The sequence below is a fragment of the Schistocerca serialis genome, chromosome 3, assembly GCF_023864345.2.
Source record: "Schistocerca serialis cubense isolate TAMUIC-IGC-003099 chromosome 3, iqSchSeri2.2, whole genome shotgun sequence".
In the NCBI taxonomy this organism is placed as follows: domain Eukaryota; kingdom Metazoa; phylum Arthropoda; class Insecta; order Orthoptera; family Acrididae; genus Schistocerca; species Schistocerca serialis.
The window spans coordinates 405,150,742-405,176,221 of record NC_064640.1 but is presented as its reverse complement, the minus strand read 5'-3'; the positions used below and the strand labels follow the sequence as shown (position 1 = coordinate 405,176,221).

At 38.6% G+C, this 25,480-nt stretch overlaps 1 protein-coding gene across 3 annotated transcripts in view; it reads left to right on the top strand.

The window, feature by feature from the left end:
• Positions 1-25,480, top strand: part of LOC126470261 (dual specificity protein phosphatase CDC14AB-like) — a 242,951-nt gene that overhangs the window by 166,254 nt on the left and 51,217 nt on the right. For all 3 annotated transcript variants that reach the window (XM_050097992.1, XM_050097993.1, XM_050097991.1), the window contains exons 10-13: positions 3,254-3,392; positions 3,516-3,786; positions 13,883-14,004; positions 14,680-14,874. In XM_050097992.1, coding sequence (XP_049953949.1) covers positions 3,254-3,392; positions 3,516-3,786; positions 13,883-14,004; positions 14,680-14,874 — 727 coding nt within the window. The remainder of the gene's footprint in view (positions 1-3,253; positions 3,393-3,515; positions 3,787-13,882; positions 14,005-14,679; positions 14,875-25,480) is intronic.

Genomic DNA, 25,480 nt, shown 5'->3' with positions numbered 1-25,480 from the left:
TGTTGTACTTGTTGTTTGATGTTTTCTAATTCTGACTGGGGTATCCTGTTATTTTTGATTATTACATGGATCTGATCAGCTATTCGTTGTTCTGTTAAAAATTTTAATTCTGGGTATCTGGTAATAAATGTTGTGTATACTTGTGATGGGTATCCAGTTGTGTTGGTGGTTGGTGTCGATTAACTTCATCTGACCAGCTCATCCTCTGTCTTTGTTTTCCTTCTAGGGTGGTCGCAGGAAGCATATCCTGCAAAACACCTCTATTTGGATTTAAATCATTTTCCAGTTGGCTAGCAGTGTCGTTACCATTGTGGGTGGGCATAGGGTTCAAGCGTCGTCCCCAACCGTGAAGGCGCTTGTCCGAGGCTTCTTTAGTTCTGTCCGGAACCAACTAATCACACTAAAAGGGGGGTTAGCCCTATTAGTGGTTTGTTCTTTTCGTCGCCTTTTACGACTGGCAGAACATACCGGAGGCGTATTCTTTTCCCAGGCCTCCACGGGGTGTATTATTATTATTATTATTATGTGTTGTTGTAAGTCTTCTCAGTTTTAAATGTTATTATATTTCTGATATGACTTACTTTCAGTGGCAGGTGCTTAGAGGAATGAGGCGTTTTACTCAGTTTATTCTGTTTGTAAATTATATTGCGACAAACATTAAATGGTACACAACTAAATGTTCCATGTCGTAGTACAGAATTAAAAAATGAAATACAAGAGTTAATTTCAAAGTAACTCTGTGGTATTTAAATTAAAAATGGGTTTACCATTCCATTTGCTGAAATGTTTGCCATTGAGTGCTTATAATCATGAGATTACAATGAGAAATTCGACAAGTGTCTGTTCAACACAGATAAAATTTACACAACTTCTTCAACATGTTCAGAGGCTCTGGTGCTGCCATAAAGCATGGTCCTTGTCACTGCAACATCATTGCGTAGTTGCTCAGTGCCACTACCATAACTATCCTACATGATGATTGTGTGTGAATAAATGTAGACAAGAAACAAACGTGCGACATATTGATATATGGTTTTATGTGTTTACCGTATAGTTTAATAATGTTCAAATGATAAATTCTCAGTTACTGTTCTTTGTGTTGTAATATAATGCCTCTCTAAATAATTTATAATTCAAATCGATGCTGCCGGCTGGTGTGGCCGAGCGGCTCTAGGCGCTTCAGTCTGGCACTATGCGACCGCTACAGTCGCAGGTTCAAATCCTGCCTCGGGCATGGTTGTGTGTGATGTCCCTAGGTTATTTAGGTTTAAGTAGTTCTAAGTTCTAGGGGACTGATGACCTCAGATGTTAAGTTCCATAGTGCTCAGAGCCATTTGAACCAAATTGATGCTATAAACAACTCACATGTCAAGAGTGTATCCTCAGTTTCTTTTAATGTTGTTACTGCTTCGTGCATGAAATACACACACTGAAAGAATGCTTTAGCAATGGTTATGAGTAAGTGTAACATTCAGTGCTTACTTTTAAAAAATGTAAGGATAGCTACATATGACAGTAACAAGCTAGAGTGTTATCTGAAAATGTTTGTGCGATTCTGAGAACTTGAATTGAGTGAGGAGGTATGTTTAGAAAGCACAATGGTAAGGTTAGTGCAAAAAAAAAAAAAAAAAATAGAAATTCAGGTTTGAATCGTGGAATCTTTACAAATTTTCAGTTGTCACTGCAGACCGATTAGTACCATGTTCTAAAAAAGTATTTTCTGAAACAACATAACATGTTGAATAAGGGTAAAATGAAGTTTGTTGATATTTCTCCTCTTAATATTTAAGTTGTGAATATAACATTAAAAAAACATGAATTTTGAAGGAAAAGACTGTGCCTGTATGAAAGAGAGTTTATAATACATTGTTAGATTACAATTTTTATGTGCTTGTATTTATTGTGAACATTATGTTTCAAGAATGATGTTTAGTGATTGAAATCAGTGCAGCAGTATTTTCATCATACACTGCCTGACAAAAAAAGTGAAGCATCCAGAAGAAATTATTAGATGTCAGTGTAACTGCATTCACATACATACCATCAGCTCGCATCTAAATGATCAGATCTGGAATTCTGTGTGACCGGTAGAACAGGCAACAGAGTACAATAGTGTTGTTTGTGTTTCGCGCGTTACCAAGCATGGTAAGGTACCGAATGGGCATGAACAGCATGGGATATTGATTGATCACTTTGAAGGACACAGAGATGCCACATACTTTTCTGAGACAGCATTATCAGCACCTGACAGAGTTTGAAAAGGGTCTTATTGTGGGTCTCCATTTGGCTGGCTGGTAGAGTGGCACAATATCCAGATTTGTGGAACATTTGATATGACAGTGGCCCATTGGTCAAGGTTTCTGTCGATCACATCTGACCACAACAATGGGGGATTGCTATATTGAGCATCAAGCACCCTGTAGCCCCTTCGCGGCTGCACCTATCGTCTGAGAACAAGTAGAGGACTCCCTGCATCATTTTGTGTCATCCTGCACTATTGGTGAGAGACTAACAGCGGCTGGTCCAAGGAATTATTGTCCCACGTGTAGACCGCTGTTAACACCACAACACGAATGGCTTAATTTGGAGTGGTGTTGTGAGTGGGAAGCTGGACTGCTGGTGAATGGTGTCATATTGTGTTCAGTGATGAATCACAGTTCTGCACTACCCTAGGTGACCATTGTTGGCAAGTATGGCAGTGGCTTGGGGAGAGGTGCCATTCTTCCAGTGTTTTGGAGGGATACAGTGGTATTACTCCTGGTATCATGGTGTGACTCCTGGGGCCAACGAGATCCTCAGATCTGTTGCTGATAGAACATGGATTGGACCAGCTTGTACATCAATTGTGTGCCAGAACCAGTAATATCCAAATATCAAGGATTGGAATGATGTCTAGCTTGCCTAAGGAAATAACAAAACTGCTTTATGACATCCTTCTCGACTGAATCAGGCCATGCATCCAGGCCAGAAGGGGGTACACTGTCACACTGAAAAGTGAGCATATACTGCCAATTTCTTTGAAAATTTGTCTCAATATTGCAATCACTGAATTAACATCACGTACCATCTGAACCCTTGGAGTTTCATTCGTCTCCTCCTCTACTTATGGGTGCTTCTCTTTGTTTATCAGGCAGTGTACATTTTGTGTGCTTTCTTCTTCCTCCTCTTCTCCTTCTTTCTTATTTCTTTTTTCTTCTGTATATTCTTTGTCCAATGATAAAAGTACAGCACTTTCCTCATGCTTATTTCTCAGCTGGATTAGGTCGAACAGGATCCCTTATAGGCTGTTACATCATGAAACACTACAGATTCACTGCCCACGAAACAATTGCTTGGATTAGAATGTGTCGCCCAGGCTCTATTATTGGACACCAACAACAGTGGCTAGTGGAGTACGTATTATTAGAAATCTGATGTCCTAAGTGACAGTGCTATTTTGATGGTTAAATTTTTACACAAAATCTGTTTTCTGTAAAGAAGACTATTAATTGGTGTTGATGTGTGTGTGTGTGTAGGAAGCAGACACAAATGTGGATGCAAGGAGATACATACCGACAACAAAAAATGGAAAACAGTTTTCCTAAACATGCATATGGCATATACAGTATGAAAGGTGTAGCTGCTCATTTACAGTGCACTCACAGTCCAGAAGTAATTAAGAACAACATAAAGCCACCTGATAATGTTTCCCGTATTTTACAAAAGGTTGATACAATGAAACTGGATGATAAAGAAGATGAAAATAAAAATGAAAGGTGTTGCAGACGGAGAACAAAAGTAATGGAGGTGATGTATACACATTTACCATATTTTGCTATTAGTTTTCATTGTGACCTATGGTGAACTCAGTGCGCTACAGATTTGGTCTGTCATAGTCTCTTATAAGTAGGATAAAGATTTCTATGCAGATACATATTTTTGCTTGTACTGTAGTATGCTTTTTTGGATATATGAAGAAATTGCTTCATTTCATAGATGTCTGGCTGTTTTGTAGTGAATATAATTGAAGATTTCGCATGTTTTGAGCATAAACATGATATTGTCAAAATCCTTCAAATATACTGAATTTTGTGTGTAACGTGTCTGCAGTCTCCGTGATGACTATCTCCACATGTCGCCCCTTGCGGGGCACATAAGGTTGGCAGCACATTTATGCCTCTGTATAAGCTGGGGGCTGGGATTCACTGCTAGTGGCTGCAATGATGTTGGGATATGGGATTCAACATTATTGCAATCAAAGCAATGAAATTAATTAATTACAATCAAATACACTGAACTCACCAATATCACAGTAGATTCTGGAAATGTTGCCCTCTTTCTTGAAAACATAATTCAGCACATTGACATTCGTTTGCGAACACCTTTACCAATGTTTCATGTGTAATCGAATGCAGATAGTAAATTATCACTGTCTTCTGTTCATCTACTGTCTTTGGTTCATTTTGATACACAAATGTTGTAGCCACACCCCAAACGAAATAGTCAGGTGGAGATAGATCCGGTGAATGTGGGGGCCAGAGACCATTCTTAATTACTCTGTCTCCAAAGATTTCATCTCAAAGTCATGGGAGATGATGTGCCATATTAGCAGTAACATTGCCTTGTCGTAAAAATGAATACTTGATATCATTTTCATTCAGCATGGTAGTAAATGGATACATTATGTGGGAACAGTAGCTACCGGAAATAATGGTATATCTAAAAACATTGGCCCTTTAATTCGTGCTCGCATTATGGCAACCCACACTCCGATCTACTCTGCACACTGTAGTGTTTCTCTTAAGACGTGGGTTTTCTGATGGCCAAATTCATTAATTTTGGGAGTTAATGTAGCCAGATAGGTGAAGCCAAGCCTCATCAGTGAAAAAAGTTTGCTTTAAAACAATGACTCTGTGTCGGTTAACAAATTGCTGAGACCATTCGCAATACGCTATTAATTTTGCGTGGTCCATACTGTGGAATAGTTGGCACAGCAGTAATTTTATATGGATACACCCCTAGTTTTTTGGTTATGGCTTTATGTGCTGTTGTATGAGAGACTTAAGTCTCTTGCAGTAAACTCTTCACCGATTTTGTTGAACTCCACAACATGATGTCCCAGATGTCGTCAAGCTTCTGTTATGTTAAAATTGTAGATCTACCAGTTCATGGTGCACCATGAACTCAACATGTTGTCCAGAATTTGTGAATTGAATCATGTGCAGTGTCATGATGTGGACACCTCGAAGCAGGAAAATGCCATGTAAATTGCTGCGCCACAAGCTCTGTAAAGTTCTCTCCTTCACGGGAAACCTCTTGCACAAGAAAAACTCTCTCTGCAGTAGTAAGTATTTCCACTATACTTGGACAATTGCACAACTAACAGCTGCAACATTACTACCCCCACCCTACTACTGCAGGTCCTCAGAACATGTGCAGACTTGAATGTGCTGCAAACCTTACTCTCCCCACACATTTGAGGCTTGCCATTGCAAAGAGACTTTGCAGAGGCACGGTATTAAAATCTTACCATATAACACTCTAGCCAAACATTTACATACTGTATGTATTTATCCTCAGATTTCGTATTTCCCAATAGTGTAGCAGTTTTGAGAGACCTTTAATGCAGTACGCGTTGGCTTTGCTGCACTCGTAATGCTTTTCGTGTTTTCGTTTCCAAACTTCGGACATTTAATGTTTTGTCTCCTCAGACTGGGGCATTTGAGTTCACATGACAAAATAGTGACGTTTCCGTGACATCACGGGTCTTGTTATGTGACTGGCTGACATGAGCAACTGCCATGTTATTTTACATACCATATTTATTTGTCATGTTTATATATGTTTTTTTTATGAATTTATGCATTTTAAGGGATTAAGTGCATGAAAGATCTCTCCCAAATGTATAGTTTTTAGTACGGTTTCTTGTGCTAAAGTGTCAGCAAATTTGACACTTAGCACAACAAGCTGTGCTATGAATTACGATGTGTTTTGTAAAATGTAACATCAGTGGTTAAACTTTGTCACTACCCTTTTTATGCACTTATTTTTGTAAGCTAAACTGATTGTTATGACAAAAGGCATTGCTTCTTATCATCTATTAATGCAATTTTACTTACCATAAGTCATTTGTTTGTAGATGACATCTGCTCATCACTTTTTCTATAACCTTTTCATAGAAATTTGGCTGATTCTGTAGTTGTTTTTCGAGAAAACACATCACAAGTGCACAAAGCCTGTTCTCATTCATAGTATTATTCATAAATGTTTTCACTTGTTTTAATGCAGGGAAGCAGCGTTCTGCCTCTCCTGTTGTAGTTTGGACAGATTACTGCTCTCTGCAGAAGTTTAACACTTTCAGGAAATGCTTTTGCCAAATAGTTTTCATAAAGAAAGTTCAACAAAGTCAAAGCACCTGATGCTTTCATAAAACTATTTTGACTGTATAGCACATTCAGTTCATGATGTAAGTCTGAACAATGTGATTTAAGCAAATTGACGGATATAATCAGTTCTTTTTCTCAGAAAACAATTTCATGTTTGAAAAACAATGATGGTTCAAAGAGTTGTGTAATTGACAAGTGATAATTTAAACTGACTCAATCATTGATCTGAGTTGGTGTGGTCAGAGATGTCTCGTGCACGACCATTCTTGATTCAGTGAAACATCCTAGTTTTGCAGGTGGCTCTTCCTATTCCTAGTGATCATCATTGTCTAGCGAGGCCGTAACGTGCTGGACAGAAGCTGCAAACTGAGATACATATTCAACAATTTTTACTGCATCAATATTCCTTTGCTGGAGTTGGTTGAACAGAATGACACTATAAGGCATGACTAGTAAAACTATGAAAATATGTAACCAGAAGAGGAATTCATGGTTTTGCAGTAAACCTTTGAGTTCCATAGTTTTGTTTATTGTCTTGTAATCATTACTATCATCATCAGTGATTTTTCCCATGCACTCAACATTTTCCTTCTTCCTTTTTTACACCCCATGATCATGATTTGAAATTCCATCTATCTCATCAAGAATGGCTGTGTGTTTAGGAGTCTGGGAAAAAAGGTACAAATTCCTTCCAAGTTGCTGAACTGATGTGCATAACAGTGAATGAAATGAGCATTTTTATACACCTCTTTAATTTTGATTTGAACTCCAATTTTGTGACCACTCATAACAGGAGCTCAGTTGTAACACTAAGCTATCAGTTTCTCAGGTCTTTCATTTATGTTCATTTTCTCTAGCTCTCTGAGAACAGCTGCAGTTACATCTTATGCAGTGTGAACTTTTGGTCGTACAAAGGAAATAAATCTTTCGTTAATTTTCCCCAGCAGCACATAGCAACTTACTATGACCAGTTGTGACAAATTTGCAGTCAGTGGTTTTGTCTATTTTGATACGAAGGAAATTTGTCTTTGAGAGTTCATTTGTGATCAGATTTGGGCATATCTCATAAGTTGATTCATTTTGAATTGTCTTGGAAAGGCTTAAAAAACCCTGTTTCTCCGATTTTTTGGTGTGCTGCTTCAAGATGCCATCAACTTCTTCCATCAGATCAACTAGACCTTGACAAATTCGTGGGTTCTTGGAATTTGCTGTTTTATCATGGCCCCTTAACAGCAGCTTGAATTTGCTGCAAAATTTAATGCAATCTGTCCATTTACAAAAGATGTACCAATTTTTTTGAGACTTTTCAGTGTATGTCTTTAGGTTAAGGTGGCAAGCACTGCCTAGTTGGCACATAACTTCCACTCTCCCTAACATTGAAAATTCAATAAAACCATTCAAATATTTTTCACTGGAATCGTGTTTCTTCACCTTTGTGTGAAATTTTTTTGAGACTATGATAGCACCAAAAACGGGTTTTTCACTTCACAACCACTCAGCTACATTGTACATTGTTCTGTTAAAATTGCATGTATACCCTAGCCTTGATTTACACTGTTTTTGTTTTTGATTGAATTTCAGGTCTGCTCTGGCTGCCCCAAGTTCCTTCACTTCCGTCCTACGACATGTTCCAAATTTTTACCTGATATGTTGCAGATCGAACTCATGCTATGCTGTTTTTGAACTCTAGATATGCTGCAGTTATTTGGAAGATAGTATAGTGCACTTCACTCGGGCACAATACCCTTGCAAAAAGAAACACAATCACAAAAATAGTGCATGTTGCCCGCGAACACAGTCAGCAAGCAAGGAAACTAAAGTAACAGAACATATTTTGCACACTTGGTTCTACTAATTGTTGGCTGAACTCTCACTAGGTGGTGATGCTTACGTTACCGTGGCCTAGTGCCCTCTAATGAGGGATTTTCAAACTTATTTTAACAGTGGATAAAATAACCATTGGAAGAACCAAAACAACTATCTAAACCACTTTCAAAATAAGGAGAGGATTGTGAAAACTGTGTGGAGGTTGGTAGGACACTCTTAGGCTGGCCGATCAGAGCCTATGGGTCGGCCATAAGAGCAGTAATCAATAGAAGCCACATCCCCATACCTGTGATACATAGAGCTAAATGGCATTTCAAGACGCAGCGTTAAGACTAGCTGCTACCCGTTCGAAAAATATCACTAGATATTACACATCAATAGCTACAAAAACATTGCCAGCATTATTTAAATCCGCGTGAGAAATATAGGAAATGAGTCCTGATGATGTAAATCTGTAGCACATTGTTCAGAAATTTATTTTAATATATATTTTGTTGTGACTCCACCTCAGAGCCTTTAATTACAAGGTGCAGCTGGACCTATCCCAACTTCAATTCACTCTGAACTACGTTTTGGCATCTTTCAAAAATCTGTTTATAGAGATACCTATTCCCACCAGTTGAAGGTATATGGGGTCACAAAAATGAAGTATAAATATGTACTTCATAGTAGAATTAAACTGCCTTATGGGTAGCATGGCCATTAAAATTGCTACACCACAATGCTGACGTGCTACAGAAGTGAAATTTAACTGACAGGAAGAAGATGCTGTGATATTCAAATGATTAGCTTTTCAGAGCATTCACACAAGGTTGGCGCCGGTGGTGACACCTACAACCTGCTGATATGAGAAAAGTTTCCAACTGATTTCTCATACTCAACCAGCAGTTGACCGGTGTTGCCTGGTGAAACATTGTTGTGATGCCTCGTGTAAGGAGGAGAAATGTGTACTATCACGTTTTCGACTTTGGTAAAGGTAGGATTGTAGCCTATTGCGATTGCGGTTTATCGTATCGCGACATTGCTGCTCACATTGGTCGAGATCCAATGACTGTTAGCGGAATATGGAATTGGTGGGTTCAGGAGGGTAATATGGAATGCCGTACTTTATCGTAATGGCCTCGTATCACTAATAGTCGAGATGACAGGCATCTTATCTGCATGGCTGTAAAGGATCGTGCAGCCACATCTCGATCCCTGAGTCAACAGATGGGGACGTTTGCAAGACAACAACAGTCCATGCTGCACGAACAGTTCGATGACGTTTGCAGCAGCATGGACTATCAGCTCAGAGACCATGGCTGCGGTTACCCTTGACACTGCATCACTGACAGGAGCGCCTGCAATGGTGTACTCAACAATGAACCTGGGTGCACGAATGGCAAAACGTCATTTTTTCGGATGAATCCAGGTTCTGTTTACAGCATCATGATGGTCGCATCCGTGTTTGGCGACATCACGTTGAAAGCACATTGGAAGCGTGTATTCGTCATCGCCATACTGGCGTATCACCTGGCGTGATGGTATGGGGTGCCAGTGGTTACACGTCTCGGTCACCTCTTGTTTGCATTGACGGCACGTGGACAGTGGACGTTACATTTCAGATGTGTTGCGACCCGTGGCTCTACCCTTCATTTGATCCCTGTGAAACCCTACATTTCAGCAGGATAATGCATGACCGCATGTTGTAAGTCCTGTACGGGCCTTTCTGGATACAGAAAATGTTTGACTGCCGCCATGGCCAGCTCATTCTCCAGATCTCTCATCAATTGAAAACGTCTGGTCAATGGTGGCCGAGCAACTGGCTCGTCACAGTACGCCAGTCACTACTGTTGATGAACTGTGATACCGTGTTGAAGCTGCATGGGCAGCTGTACCTGTACACGCCATCCAAGCTCTGTTTGACCCAATGCCCAGGCATATCAAGGCGATTATTATGGCCAGAGGTGGTGGTTCTGGGTACTGATTTCTCAGGATCTATGCACCCAAATTGCGTGAAAATGGAATCACAAGTCAGTTCCAGTATAATATATTTGTCCAATGAATACCTATTTATCATCTGCATTTCTTCTTGGTGTAGCAATTTTAATGGCCAGTAGTGTATATTAGTTTTGATTCAAAAGAGTTTTTCCTTTATATATTAAATTGGTCAGAATGTATATTAATGTGGTTCAAACATACATAATTCCACTATTCTTTCCACAACTAATTATATGATCTTAAAATAAATTGAATGTAATTTTTATGAAATTAGAATGACTGAAAATTGATGTGTAAAACATCTCATCTTAGAGATTTTTGTACTGATTCCAAAAATAGTCATAGGTTTTATGAGCCTGTAATACTTCTAAAGTTATGCAGAACTTAATATTATGGCTAATATTAATTTTCTTGATGAATTTGTGATAGTTATGTGTGTAAAACATGATATTTCATTCTCTGGCATTAGTTGAATGTCTGATACTTTTGAAAACAGTTATTTAGTTGAATGACTGATGCTTTTGGAAACAGTTATTTTGTAGAATTTCAATTTTACATTACAGTTTCTTTTGTTAATACGTGATAAAATTTTGGAATTAGCCAAATGAAACCTTTCACCCTATTATAACACCAATGTGGAAATGATAGATTTTTACTCACCACCAGAGGAGGCACTAAGTAGCAGACAGGCACGTTGAATTGTGACTGCGTACGATGTGGATAGAAATCTGCGGGAATGAGTGGTGGGAGTGGGAGTAAGGAGGCATGGGGCGGGATGGGGGAGGGATAGCAGGACAGGGTTGGGGGAAGATGCTGTGGTGCCTGTGGGACTGTGTAGGGACTTGATGGGGACAGAACAGGCCTGCTAGGTGCAGTGTCAGGAGGCTGTGCTGGGGGAGGGGAAAGGGAGAGGGGATAGTAAAGAAATAGACAAGGGGAAAAACTAGCACCTTTGTTGGTGGAGTAGAAGGTGTGTGTAGTGCTGAAATGGGAGCAGGGAAGGGGATAGGTGGAGGACAGGGACTAGCAAAGGTTGAGGCCAGGGGGGAAAGGGATGGGGTACGGTAATGAAGGATATGTTATAGAGTTCCTACTTGCAAAATTCAGAAAATTGGTGTTCGTAAGAAGATTCCAGATTATGCAGTCTGTGAAGCAGTCATTAAAGTGAGATGTGTTAACGCGTTCAGCGACTGGGTTGCCCACGGTAGATCACACGGCTGCTTTCGGGGATAGTCCTGCCTTTGGTGGGTCGGAGATGCCTGTGACAAGATTGGAGTTGCTGGTAGTAGCAGGATGTATGGCACAGGCCTTGCATCAAGTCTATTGTAGGGATATGAGCCGTGAGGCAACAGATTGAGAGCAGGGGTGGAGTGAGGATGGACAAGGATATTGCCTCCATTTAGTGGGCAGCAGAATACCACTGTGAGAAGTTTGGGTAGGATATTCTTCATTTTGTGGCAGAGTGAGAGCAGTTGAAACCCTGGCAGACGATGTGACTTGGTTGCTAATGTGGCACCAACCAGAACTCAAGCATCTGAATCACATTCTCCAGCAGGGTTTTGACTACCTCTTGTTGTGACCTGGAATGAATATCCTACCAACTACATCCTGGTCACCCGTGCCCCAGTCCCCCGGTGATATTCCACCACCCACTGAAGCGATGCAATATCATTGTCTAAGCCTACTCCATCCCTGATCCCAACCCTTTGCCTCACGACTCATATCCCTGATATAGACCTGGATGCAAGACCTCCTACTACTTTCTACTTCAGTCTTGTCACAGGCATCTCCTACAACATCAAAGGCAGGGCTACTTGTGAAAGCAGCCTTGTGAGCTTCCAACTAAACTGCAACAACTGTGCTGCTTTCTGCATGGGCATGACAACTAACAAGCTGTCTGTATGAGTGGCCACCGCCAAACTGTGGCTGGGGGCAGCTGAACCATCCAGTTCCTGAACATGCTGTCCAACACAAAGTGCTTTATTTTAGTGACTGTTTCACAGCTCATACCATCTGATTTCTTCCTACCAACACCAACTTCACCAGTGTGTGCAGGTGGGAACTCTCCCTGCAATATATCCTTTGTGTCTGTGGAAAATAAAACAATAGTAAATAGTTTTATCCTCACTAAAATGAGAAGCAGAAGCAGATGCTGAGGACCAGGGGTGATGGCTGCAATGCAAAGGAAATGCACATTTTGATGAATGTCCTGGAGTACTCTCGAAAATGAGTTTTCAGAGAGTGACAGCCACCAAGGCCTCTTTTTCGTAAATACTTTTTGATGGAACTGTTAAGTGATAAAAAAATTATGACTGTGCATCAGTTGCATTACTTTCAGCAAACAGGTGAAATTATTAGAGAAGTAATTGTCTTGAATACTGGGCTTGTGCACGTAATACTGCATACTATTTACTGATAAACTAAAGGCATATACAACAACCTACCACTCAAAGAAGTGGAGAATGCCCTCACTGACTATATTGTTAGCAACTTGTGAGGCAGCTGGACTTAAGAATTTTGACACTGTATTGCTCGATTAGTGATTGGCTAATAATGACAGTTTATTGCTCAGTTGGTGGTTAGCTCTGATTGCCAAATGTACTGGTCAGCCAGTGGACAAGTTTTTGAGTAAAAAACTGCAGATGGTTTTTGTGGGAGATGTGATGATGAGTTTGAAATCAATCAAAGAGAGTCACGCCTGATGCTCAGGGTGATGAAATTGACATTGACCTCAGTTGGCAACCCTGCCTCTGTGTGTTTCTGTGGTCTCATAAAGATATGTTATATAACTAGTAAAAGATAAAGGTCTATGGCACTCAGCACATGATTGGGCTTGTGGCCTAACTGCACTTATTGTGCAGCAATGGTACTAGGAGGCGGAATATAGTAGCCCCATTGCCCCAGCTGCCTTTTACTCCCAGGAAAGCTCATTGGTCCTCAGTATGAGAGCAGGCTGTGAGTGGACCTAGGGCAGTCCTGGAGGAACAGGAATGAGGAATAATCCTGTCTAATATTGGGGAGTGAAGTCAAGGCCTCCAGAGCTGGATTCTAGTGCTCTACCTGCTAGATCACTGCAGCCACTATTTGACTAGTAATAACCAATATTTTAGTGAGTTTATGTAGTAAATGTTTGCTAGTGTCTATTTTAACCCTCCTATGGAAAGCATAATTTTTTCCAAGTATTTAGTATTTGTAAAAATGCAAAAAGTTTGTAAAGAACTTTTATCTTCCTTCTTCCCATCTTTGTTTTGCCAATAATTGTATTAGTTTTTTAGTTTCCATTTCCATAGTGAAAGGTATGTTCTTTTGTGTCATGTTTATTCATGCATGAAGTTGGTCTATTTTCTCCAGTAGTTAATCTATTAGACATATTCTTATCCTCATATCTGTACCAGTGGATCGTTTTGCAGCTTTTGTTTGTGAACATTTTATCAATGTTTTCAATTTATATATAATTACATAGATAAAAGAACATGTAAATTTCTTATGCCAGCCTTGCTGTAATTGTTTCAGTGGCTGGTATGTAAATGTCCCCTTTCAATGCTGAATAGTATTTGTGTTGATTGTTATATGAGTTTGAATAGCAGTTAAAGTTGTGACTTATTTGTAAGAATTTTGTTGAATTTGATGTTACATGTATTTGCTTCCTTTCAGTGGAAATAGTATTTGTGTCTTGTGTTCATAATAAATGATTTGTTTTTATGTTTTAGGATGCAACAAATCAAAATAATGAGGAACCACCATCTGATATCCCTCTAACACAAGGTGATAAACTAAATCAGATAAAGGCATTTCGGAGGCATCCCAGATCTGTAACTACTGGTGCTGTACAGTAAGTGTATAGATTCAAGATAATCAGTAATTTAGATAGTGAGCATTTGTTGCCACAGTGTTAATAGGAACCTGTTACCAAGTAAAATAAGAGAATAAAATAACACTATATGAAACTAGTATGATGACAAAATTTGTAGGTGGAATGAGAAAAGACAATCTGCTCAACATACAAACCACTCACTGAGCAGTAGAAAGATACCAAGACAAGGTCTGTGTGTGTGTGTGTGTGTGTGTGTGTGTGTGTGTGTGTGTGTGTGTGTGTGTGCGCGCGCGCGCGTTTTTATCTGCATTCTAGTGTGTGTAACGCATTGCTCAAGACTTTGCCTGTTGGTTAACACTAATTTTGTTTGGGGAGTGGTTATATTCTCTTGTATCAGTAATCCATTATGCTAATTAATAAGGAATCATTTTTACTGCAGTGTGGCACACAGGAAGCAGTGAACATGAAATACAAAAGCGTTTTAGTACTAAATGACCTTGTGTGTGTGTTTTCTTCTCTAGTTTTTTACTGTAAGTGAGAACAGTAAAGCAAGAAGAATTAAGCAGTTATAGTATAAATGTGTATGGTATAACAATATACCCTTTCTCTGTCTTTCAAACATAACTTGTCAATAAAAAAAACACAAATTTTAACAATAGATGCCTCGAAGTAATTGTTGAAATTTATTTACAGCTTAGAAGATGGAAGGCCACACACGAGAGCGAAATCTCAGCCTTTGAGAAGTGGGCAGCCAGCCCAGTCTCAGGCAATACTTTCGCCCTTAAAAGCAACTAAAGTCAGCACAGCTATAGTGGTCTCTCACAACAAAGACAAAGATGTTGTACCATCAAAAAGGCCGTCAAGGACTCCTTCATCAGTTACAAAAAGGTACATAATGCTTAACAATTAAAGTCTCAAAGAAAATGTCAGAAAGAAAATTCCTGATGTTTAGTCAGGTAACTCATGATAAGAATATTACATTCTTTGCAACATATAATTACTGAGGTGTTCCTTTTATATATATATTGCACTTAAGATGTGGAACTGTTTGTGTCCATCTCCCCATATAAATAATTTCATAAGTAACACAATGTGTGCACACACACACACACACACACACTCTCTCTCTCTCTCTCTCTCTCTCTCTCTCTCTCTCTCTCTCTCTCTCTCACACACACACACACACACACACACACACACACACACACACTTTGTTCGATTATAGTGTCTCAGTCGACTACTTTGTGCCAATATTGCAGATCAGCTAGGGGCAGTTATTTTGTAGTGTGGAGTGGGTGAGAGGGGAAAGGAGCTGTGAGGAACTGGAGAGAGGATTGGGGGGAAGCTGCCCAGTGGCTGAAGGAAGAGACGGCAGGTGGGATGGGAGTGTGGCACTGGTGAGCTGGCTCTGGCCTCGAGCAGGAGACTTGTACACATCTCTCACTGATTTACAGGAATGGATTTGGGAGGTGCAGATAGAACTGAGGAAGGGAAAGGATGTGGAGAAGAGGGTGGAAGTGCAGGATGGGTGAGACTAGGGTCATGGGGCACGGGTGGAGGTGGGACTAGTAGGAGGGATCAGATTTGTAATCTTTCTCAACAGTTCAGCCATTTTGCGAGTTTTTACCTTTACTCCATAAATTATTTATATTAAGCCGAGGACTTTCCTTCCATATTCATTTCCCCATATAATTGCTTATAGAAGAAATACTGCAAGTTGTTGGGGAAAGGCAACAAATTACTAGGTGAAATAAGTGTTATACCGTGAGCAGAAACTTAAAGAAGGTATTGGAGAAAATGCAACTTATTTTTCAAATTTAATGTGTTTTCTCTTAAGTGTTTAATTATGTTCCCATTATACTCACATGTGCTTTGTTTTAGAGATTGAGACTCGAACTTGGGACCTTTGCCTTTTGCGTGCAAGTGCTATATCAACTGTGCTACTTGTCCTCACAGCCTTACTTCCACCAGTACCTCATCTCCTACCTTCTCCATCTGCTACTGTGTTGGTCCATCACACAGTTTCAATCTGCAAAGAAGTTTCATGTCAGCGCACACTCCACTGCAGAATGAATATTTCATTCTGGAAACTAAATATGAGTTTGCAGAACGTTATATCCAGTAAATCAGCTAGTATGTAATTATTGATAGCTCTGAAGATCATCACCAACAACCCAGTTATATATATGAGGACAAGAAGAAAGTCTCTCAACCTTGCAGGGATGTGACATTGATATCAGTGATTTTTGTTTTTATTATGGCATACTTTGTTGTTGTTGTTCTAGTTGTTGTACAGTAATGTAAGTCAAGTCAAGATGACCTACAGAATAGTTTTCTGTGTCAGATACAGTCTACTTATGACTCAAAATTTCCATGAAATAGTCTAGTTCTGAGGATGTTGTTTTCATAGCAGTTTGTAAACTGAAGGCAGAGGTTTTAATATCTTTCTGTTGTGAATGTCAGAGGAAGGTTGGAATATCATTACCATATGCTTCTTTTAGATTTTTGATGCAAAATAGCAACAATCACTACTTTCTAAAATCTCAGTTGTTATATGGAAAGGTATTGTAGCATTTGCAAATAGGAAGTTTCTTGAACATGTTTGAGTTTGATGATAACCTAAAAAATAGTAGAGCGAGTGTAAATTTGCTGGTTTCATAGAGTGGATTCGTTTTTGAATTATATGGTGTCGGTGAAGAGAGTGCATCTAACAGTGAAATTTGATATTTCAAAACCAGTCGTACTCTAAGAAAAGAGTAAATAAACTAGCTGTAACAATGAACCAAAATACATTTTCTAATGACCTCGTCATTGATGGGATGTTAAACCCTAGTGCTCCTTCCATTAGTTAATTCATAAATAATGTTTTTATTTTTATATAACCTGAATTAATTATGTAAGATATGGTTGCCATTTAAGTGGTCAGTAGTTAGGAGTGTGATGAAATTGTTATTTTGAAGCCTTCTGTGTCTGGGGAAGGACCATTAAGTGTGTCAAATGTTGCCACTGAACTGCTGGAAATGGACAGCAGTAGATCAGGTCTCCAGATAATGATCTTTTCCCATTTGTAGCATAAGAGTAACACAGTTGTTAAGTGGGTGCCATGAGGTTTTCGGTGGTTCATCTACTACACCAGAGGTCACCAAACATTTTCACAGCAGGCCAGATAAGTGGCAAAATGATGAGCATGGACCACATCTTCCTTCTGTACAACACCTAGACACAGTAATTTAAAACTGAACATAGCAAATTTAAGGTACATAGCAGCCAGGTGTCCACAAATGTTTAGACCTTCTAGTATTTTTAATGTAATATTTAAATTTGATCAAACAATGGAAAATCCAGGATGGAATGTAACAATATTATGAGAAGGAAAGTTGCTACTCACCATATAGCCGAGATGCTGAGTCGCAGATAAGCACAACAAAAAGATTGCCTGAGACTGCAGTCGTGCGTGTGGTTTGCGCGCATGCACACCCGTGTGTGTGTGTGTGTGTGTGTGTGTGTGTGTGTGTGTGTGTGTGTGTGTGTGTGTTTTGTTGGACAGAGGCCATAGGCCGAAAGCTTTAAGTGTGAAAATCTTTTTTTTTGTGCCTATCTGCGGCTCAGCATCTCTGCTATATGGTGAGAAGCAACTTTCGTTCTCATATTTAAATTTAAATTGTTTCACAATGTCTTGTGTGCCATACGTTTTATCAGTCATATTCAAGTACTGTAGGGGGCTGTATAAACTGACTTTGCGGGTTGGATTCATCCCATGGGCCGTAGTTTGGTGCCCTGTACTACACTAATGCGCTTCAGACACTAACTATAAAGAAAGAGTAATGTGGCTACTACATTTTGCTTCTCGACCTCACAGCTCTCTTGAATGTGGAACTGAAATACTAGTAGGGGCAGAGCATTCTAACTTGCCTAATGTATTCTCGTGTATACTTTAAACCATTGAAACCTACACTGTCAAATATCTTTGATATCCAACTTCAAATGCGTGTATCTCCCTTGGAACACATTTCTGGCCATATGTCCGTATGATTTTCTTTGTTCCTTATCCCCTGAGAGAGTGTTTCCTACAATTTGATCCCATGTAGCAAAATCACTCTTGAGAGGGTTGTTACCTGCAGTTTGACCCCATGTAGCAAAATCACCCTTGTAGTCTTATAGTACTTTGTAGTCCTCTACTACATATTTCCATAAATAAATAATTTTTTAGTTATTAGACGGTGCATTTTTTAAGGAATGTGTATTGTAAACTTCTAATAAGGTGCTAACTTCCGAAATTCCATAGAAAGTGAACTGATGTTGCAGATTTCAAATCTGAGGTAAACATTTTAAGCTTCTAGATGTATGCTTATATACCCTACTTGACTTGCACACAGCATTTGAATTGTAGTCTGAACTGATTCATAAGGTGTGCCCTGTTTCACTGTACAGGCATTGTGCTCAAATAATATGTTTTTGTATTTCTTTGATTGAAATGCTTCACTTTTTCTTCATAGAGATGCAATCAAAACATTTTGCATGTTGCCATAAGTAAATCAGAAGTTCCCTTTGCTGGGGTCTTTGGCAAGATACGCTGATGAGCAAAAACAGTATTGCCACCTGCTTAATAGTGCGTTGGTTCACCCTTGGAATGAAATGTTGCTGAAATTCTTCATGACATGGGTTCGATGGGTCATTTGTAGGTTTCCAGATGTATGTGGCACCAGATATCTATGCGCAGCTCACACAAATCCTGTAAATTACACACTGGTGGTTTGTGAGCAGGTAGCTGGTGCCATATAGTATTCCAGATGTGTTCCATCATCTTCACATCAGGCTAAGGCATCAGTGTGACTCTGTAACATGCTCCTCACACCACTGTACCATGACTCTATCCTTATGACATGGACAGTTATCCTGCTGGGAGATGCCATTACTGTCAGAGAAGGCATAAGGCATAAAGTATGAAGGGTTTCAAGTAGTCAGCAGTAATGATTGCATACTTCGTATCTGGCGTACTGCCTCTTGATTACTACTACAGGTCACATGGAAGGGCAGGTGAAACATATGAGACAGTGTCATTAGGTCGACATGGGAACATGTAGGGTTCGGTGCTGTGAAGCCGCATGTTGAACATTTTGTGCTGAACTGCGTGCTCTGAAACTTGTGCCTGTGTCAGCATTGTACTCTGTCACCAGATCTGCCACAGATTGCCACCTATCCTGCTTTACATAGCAGAGAGGCACCACATTCTGTGATGAGTTGTGGATGACGAACACCATGTTGTCTACTTGTGGCTTCGCCATCCTTCAGCCACTTTATGTGGATGCTCATGTCAGCAACCCACAAACAACTGTCTGCTTTGCTGTTTCTGAGCTACTGTTCGCCAGATGCTAGGCCTTAACAATTAAGTGCAGTGTGTTTCTTTCATCAGAATATCAGAGGGCTGAAAATCAAAGTAAATGAGCTTCTTGTGTGTCCATTTGATGATGAAAATTCTGAAGTGATAGGTGGGTTGTGCTTCTCTGAATACCATGAAACCTGAGTGATTGAGGAGTTAACTATCTAGAATTATATACTGGCATTATTTTCATTTGGAGTTAGCATGTGAAATGGAGGAGTTACAACATAGTAGGCCATCTAGGAAAGTTTTAGCTATTTATGAGAAATGTAGACTCATTATTGGGGTACCTGTAAAACTTAAAGAAACAGTTAATTATGTGAAGATTTCAATGTAGATTTCTTAAAATATTAACTGAAAAAATGCATGCATCAAGATAACAGCACTGTGGTTGATGACATTTTTGTTGATAGTGCTCATGCGGAGGATTAGGTATATTGTACATAGAAAAAGATACTAACGTGAAATTCAATATATTTCATAATAAAATTGCGCTAATATTTGAATGTAGCTTTCTTAAAAACTTACACGAAAAGTCTGTTAAAAAAAAAAGAAAAAGAGAAAAAAGGAAGCTATGGATAACTCATGGGATTAAAATATCATGTAAGGGGGATAAGGGGGAAGGGAAATTTAGGTATATGCCTGGGAAGTCAAAATTGCCTGGATTCTGTACAAAAAAATGTAATGTTTTAAGGAAACCAATTAAAATGTCAAAAAATATGTGCGTCGTGATAGAAACTAATAATGTAGGTAATAAGATTAAAACCGTGTTGGATATTGTGAAATGCGGGACAGGACAAGCAATCAGTGCACAAGATACTATCACAATTAAACTGACTGACGATGTTGTGGCAGATGATTCACAAGTTGTGAGTATTTTTAAAGTCACATATGAAATGTGGCAGCAAAGATAGAATTAAATGGTTCAGTTGAAGGAGCAAGAGAAAGTATCAAAAAATGTTATTCCACCTAATTGGAAGTAGCACTAACATACGTCAGTGAAATTAATAGAATTAAAAAAGTTCTCAAAAAACAAAAGGTCAAGTAGTGTCGCTGGAATTTCAAACAGAATTCTGAAAAATTATTCTACCTTAATATGTAATTCCGTAGTGACATATGTAATGGATCACTGGCACAGAGAATCTTTCCAGACAGATTGAAATGTGCTGTTAGTAAACTCATTCATCAGAAAGGTAACAAGAAATACTTAAATAATCATCATCGATTTTCATTATTGCTGTCTTTTACCAAAATATTCGAAAAAGTATTGTACTCACGAGTAGTCTGACATTTGTGTAGAAACAATTTACGTAGCACATCAGAGTTTGGATTCCAGAAGTGTTGCTCTTTATACCTTCACACACGAAATATAACAAGCTTTAAACAATAAAGTATTGCCAATTATTATTGTTTGTGATCTTTGCAAGGCATTTGATTGCATAAGTAATGTTATTCCCGTAGAAAAACTTAAATTTTATGGAACTGATGGCTTCACAATCAATTTATTTGAATTATACTTAACAGAGCTCAAAAAAGTGTGTTGATTAATTCAAACAATATTGGAAGGAAGGGAGATTTTCATGACTGAGGAGACATCTTCAAGGAGCCCCACAGGTTTCAATTTTGGTTACGCTACAGCTCCTTATGCACGTCAGTGACATTTCACTTAACATTCATTAAGAAGAATTGGCTCTTTTTACAGATATACTAGTTTTAAAATTGTCCTGTTAGAGAAAAAGCAACAGAAGAAATTGTTAATGGTGTTTTTCAAAAAATACTTATACCAGCAGTTAAAGTAGCAAATTAACAGAAATCAATAAACAGAGTAGAATGCTCCAAATATTTGTGTGTACATATTGATGACAACTTGAACTGGAAGGAGCATATTACTGAGCTGCTTTTACACTTCATGTAATTGCTAACCCTGAAAACAAATGAGTTGGCCTCCTAACATATGTTGACATACTTGCATAATGTCTTGTGGGATAATTTTATGGAGTAACGCATAATGTAGGAAGAAAGTATTGGCACAAAAGCGAGCAAAAGATCAGTCAGATGATCTATGAAATTTGATAATGAAGCATTTAACTAACTGCCATTTGTCAAAGTCACTTGTGGCCCATATTGTCACTAGAATGATTCCCCAGTCAGCTGTATTCCTTACTGTGTCACATGCCCACAACACTACCAGGCAGCGTTCTCTCTTGTGATAGGTAGTAGTTATAATGTCTTGGCTCATCAAGATATAGCTGTAGAAACTGCCCTTAATGTATGTTGAAACAATTTCAGGAATTATAATTCTGTATGAAACTTAATTCACAATGTACCCATGGTAGTTTACTAATTATTTCTTTTTATATTGAGAAATTCATTAATTTTAAACAGAGTGTCTGTGGAACTAAAGTAGCTGCTTGCTAAAAAATGATCTTAAAACGCTCCAAGTTGCTTGTTATTTATGCTTGGTAATCAGTTCTTGTTAACTCCTCTTCAGATCTTAAATAGAAGAATAAAATAGGTCATATATAAAGTTATAAACAACGAAAAATGAATGTGCATAGATAAGCCTTACTGTGTGCATGGTGAGTTAGCAGTGTTAGCAATATTGATAAAGTAATGCTTTGTACTATGGATGAGTCAGCTGTGTATAGTAAACAATTTTTGACTAACCAAGTTATTACCTGCCTCAGAAAGTGATTCCCTCTATGCCTTATTTATGCTTGTAGTGAATGCCTGGTAAATAGTAAACTGCAATTGAGGACAGTTTTTGCAAAAAATAAAATTTTACGGGAGACATATTTATTTAATTAACAAGCATGTTGAGAGGGGAAAAATTTTTACAGTTAGCATATTTTGCACAGTTCTGAAAATGTTTTCAGATAACCTTCGCACATACATAAAAATTTTTGATAGTTTATGAACTGCTGGAAGTAGAAAAAAAAAATTTCTTTTTCAAAACTTGCTTTATGCTCAAACTAGGTCATTGATACCTGGATATTAAATGCCTGTATTTTTACACTAAAGCTTTAAAATCTTCTACACGATTTCAGGGGACTCTTCATCCTCATAAATTCTCCGTGAGCTGTCATGATCTTCATACTTCTCACCACTTGCAGAGAGTATGTCGTTGTAGAAACTTGCTGCATCCTTAGGAATGGTAACGAAATGCATTAGCTTCATTACACCCTTCTTCTTTTCCGCACTCACATAGTTTATCTTGGGAATAATTGTAGCATGTTTCGTGGCTGTGAATGAAGGAACGTTCTTCGATACATCACAACATACTTTTGATCCAGAAAAAATATGTCATTTTAACAGCACACAGATTCTTACCATTGGTTTGTCTGTAAGTTATTCCTCATACATCCATGATTTTGAAAGGCAAGGTAGACTTCAGTATTTCCTTAGAAATCCATTTGAAGTCATAGGAAAACTAGTCTTCTCCCCGCACCAGCACCTTTCCAACCTTCACTAGCATATTCCTGTATTCACAAGCTCATATGATTTCTTCTTTCTTCTGATAATCCTCTTCAGCTCTACCAAATATATGATCCGGTGGCATGAAACTATGTCTGTGAATAAGAAAATAGTGGGTAAGTTCATAGAACACCTTAGTCTGCTCCATAAAATTTGCCAGCATACAGAGCATTATAGAATTCTTGTTCTGGCTGATGCACGAGTCTGAAAAAAACTCAAATTTCAATCGTCTCTTGTTAATCGCCCTTGTCCTCTCTTCCAAATAACGTAGGAGAAAATGTTGTAGCCCAGATGCGATCTCATTTGCATCTCTTCCAGCTTCCAGTTTTCACCAAGTATATTGAAAAATGCACCTTGTTTTGGGCCATGTATCATCACAGTTAGGATATAGAGCCACATTCATCATGTGTAAAAGACTACTCCAATAGAGAGCTTTGGTAGAGGTTGATTTTGTTGCATGTCAAAGACAACTTTTACAGTGTCTTCAGCGTATCTGTTCATAATGCTGTGGAACTTATTTGCATGGGCTTTGTGGAATCACAGGCTTGTTTTATACACTTCCTGGCATTCTTTGGTTTCTGTGACCTTTATTTTCAGTTCAAGCTCCTTGCATGTTGAACAGATGTGAGGATTACCAAAGCCAAGATTAAAATTCTTATAGCACACTGTCCTAAGTTTTGACACAGAACAGCTTTTATTACCTGCTTGTCTTCGTTCTTTGCAAAAATTTTCCCTCATTATATTTAGATTTAATGTTGGTGGCAAATATGACCTACTCGTTTTCCCTCTGCTATAATGACTCTCTCTACACGTATACTTCAGAATGTGCCCTTTCACATGTTGGGTCATAACTGTCAGCTTGAATTGCTCTTGAACCACCTCTTCGTTTCTTTAGTGCAGTCCCATGTTTCTGACAGTGGTGAGCAACCAGAGCTATCCGTCTTAAGTGATCCTATGATACACTTGTACTTTTTTGAAATATCGCAGCACAAGCTGGTACTTGGTATCGATTTTGAAGTTTTGTCTTTAGAAGCATTAGCTTCAGTGGGCTCTACAACTTATCTAGCTGGTGCTGAGGTATCCATGTGTGATAAAAGGAATGCATCGTGATTGCTTTTATCTCTTGAAGAATGCACTAGATTATTGAAGTATGGTAAGTTAGCAAAAGAGAGTTTGCCTGCATGATATTCTTTCCCTTCATGATTGCTTACCTCATGTCTTTCAACTTGTCAGCAGTCAACATCAGGTGCAGTATTTTACTTTGAATATTGAAATGATTTTACTTTGCAGATGTTTGACTGCTTCACTTATCTTCTTTTATGCCTGCCATGTGTTTCACTCACAGTAATATTATATTCACCATCACTTTCCATATTCACTGTTTAACACAGGTCCAGTCTTCTACACTAAAATTTCACAAAATGGCAGTAACTGGCAGCTAACTCTCATAACAGCTATTGTGAACAAACATTGTTAAAAACTGGCCGTGTGAACTAGATGCTTGGCGTGGAGGCTAATGGAAGCTCCCGTCAGCCATTATGCCAATTGTCAGCTTAGTTGGTGCGCATAGTAATAGGCAGTCCAATCTACTGCCTAGCAAAACAGTTATTCTAAGAGTCTCGTAACACAGTCAGAAAAGTGCTTTTTTTGACGTCTGCCGCACATTAAACAAATTGTGAGAAAACCCAGCAATACCTCGAACATGTTTTGCGAACTAAGTAGCATTAAGTGAGTTTTGAAAGGACCCCCACATACACATGAGGTGAGTTTTGCAAAAACAGGCTGTTTCGTCAGTGCTATAAGTGCAGAATAAAGAAAAGTTTTGCTAAAGCCGGCTGCATAGGCTTGTAGGAAAAGCTTAACAGTAGATGTTAAGGGAAAAAAAAAACTATTTTTTTTAAAAATGCATAAAGCGAGTTATGTGAAAATGGTCCTCAGTTTCTCAAAACTGAATTCTGTGCTTGAATACTGGCTATCAGTGTAATGCAAAATAATGACGTAGTCTTGTGGCATTTTCTATGATAATAGTGGTCTCTCTTATGTTCAAGAGTAGATTCTGCATGATGAACAGTCATGCTACATAGCTTTTGTTGAGTCAATATTTTACAACAATAAGATAGGGGGTAGTTTTGTCAAAGTGGGCTTGCATGGCAATGTTCCTGCAGGCTATGAGAAGATAGACTTCAGTACCTTCAAATAAAGAAGTAGTTAAATCAGAAATTACAAAATAGAAGTCAATGGCTAATGATAAATATATTCAGCAATCGCAAAACAAATGTGAGGCTGCTTGGAGATATATCGGATTGAAACTGCTTAATAGTAATAGAATTACTTCTGGTATTACAATATCGCACTCAATGAAATGAATAACTTCTTTATTAATTATGATAACAAAGGACACACAACTCAACAAGATGACAACTATAAATCAGGCATAAATAAATATCTAAAAAAATCTATTCATATCCCACAATAAACCAGCAACATCTGCATTCAAGTGGGTACAAATTTCCGTTACTGACATTTCAGTAGCATATCAAAATTCAGCAACTCAAAATCAGAAGACTTGTATGGTCTGTCAAATTTTATATCGAAAAGACAGTGGACATTATGCTACACCTACTTGGTGCACTAATAAAT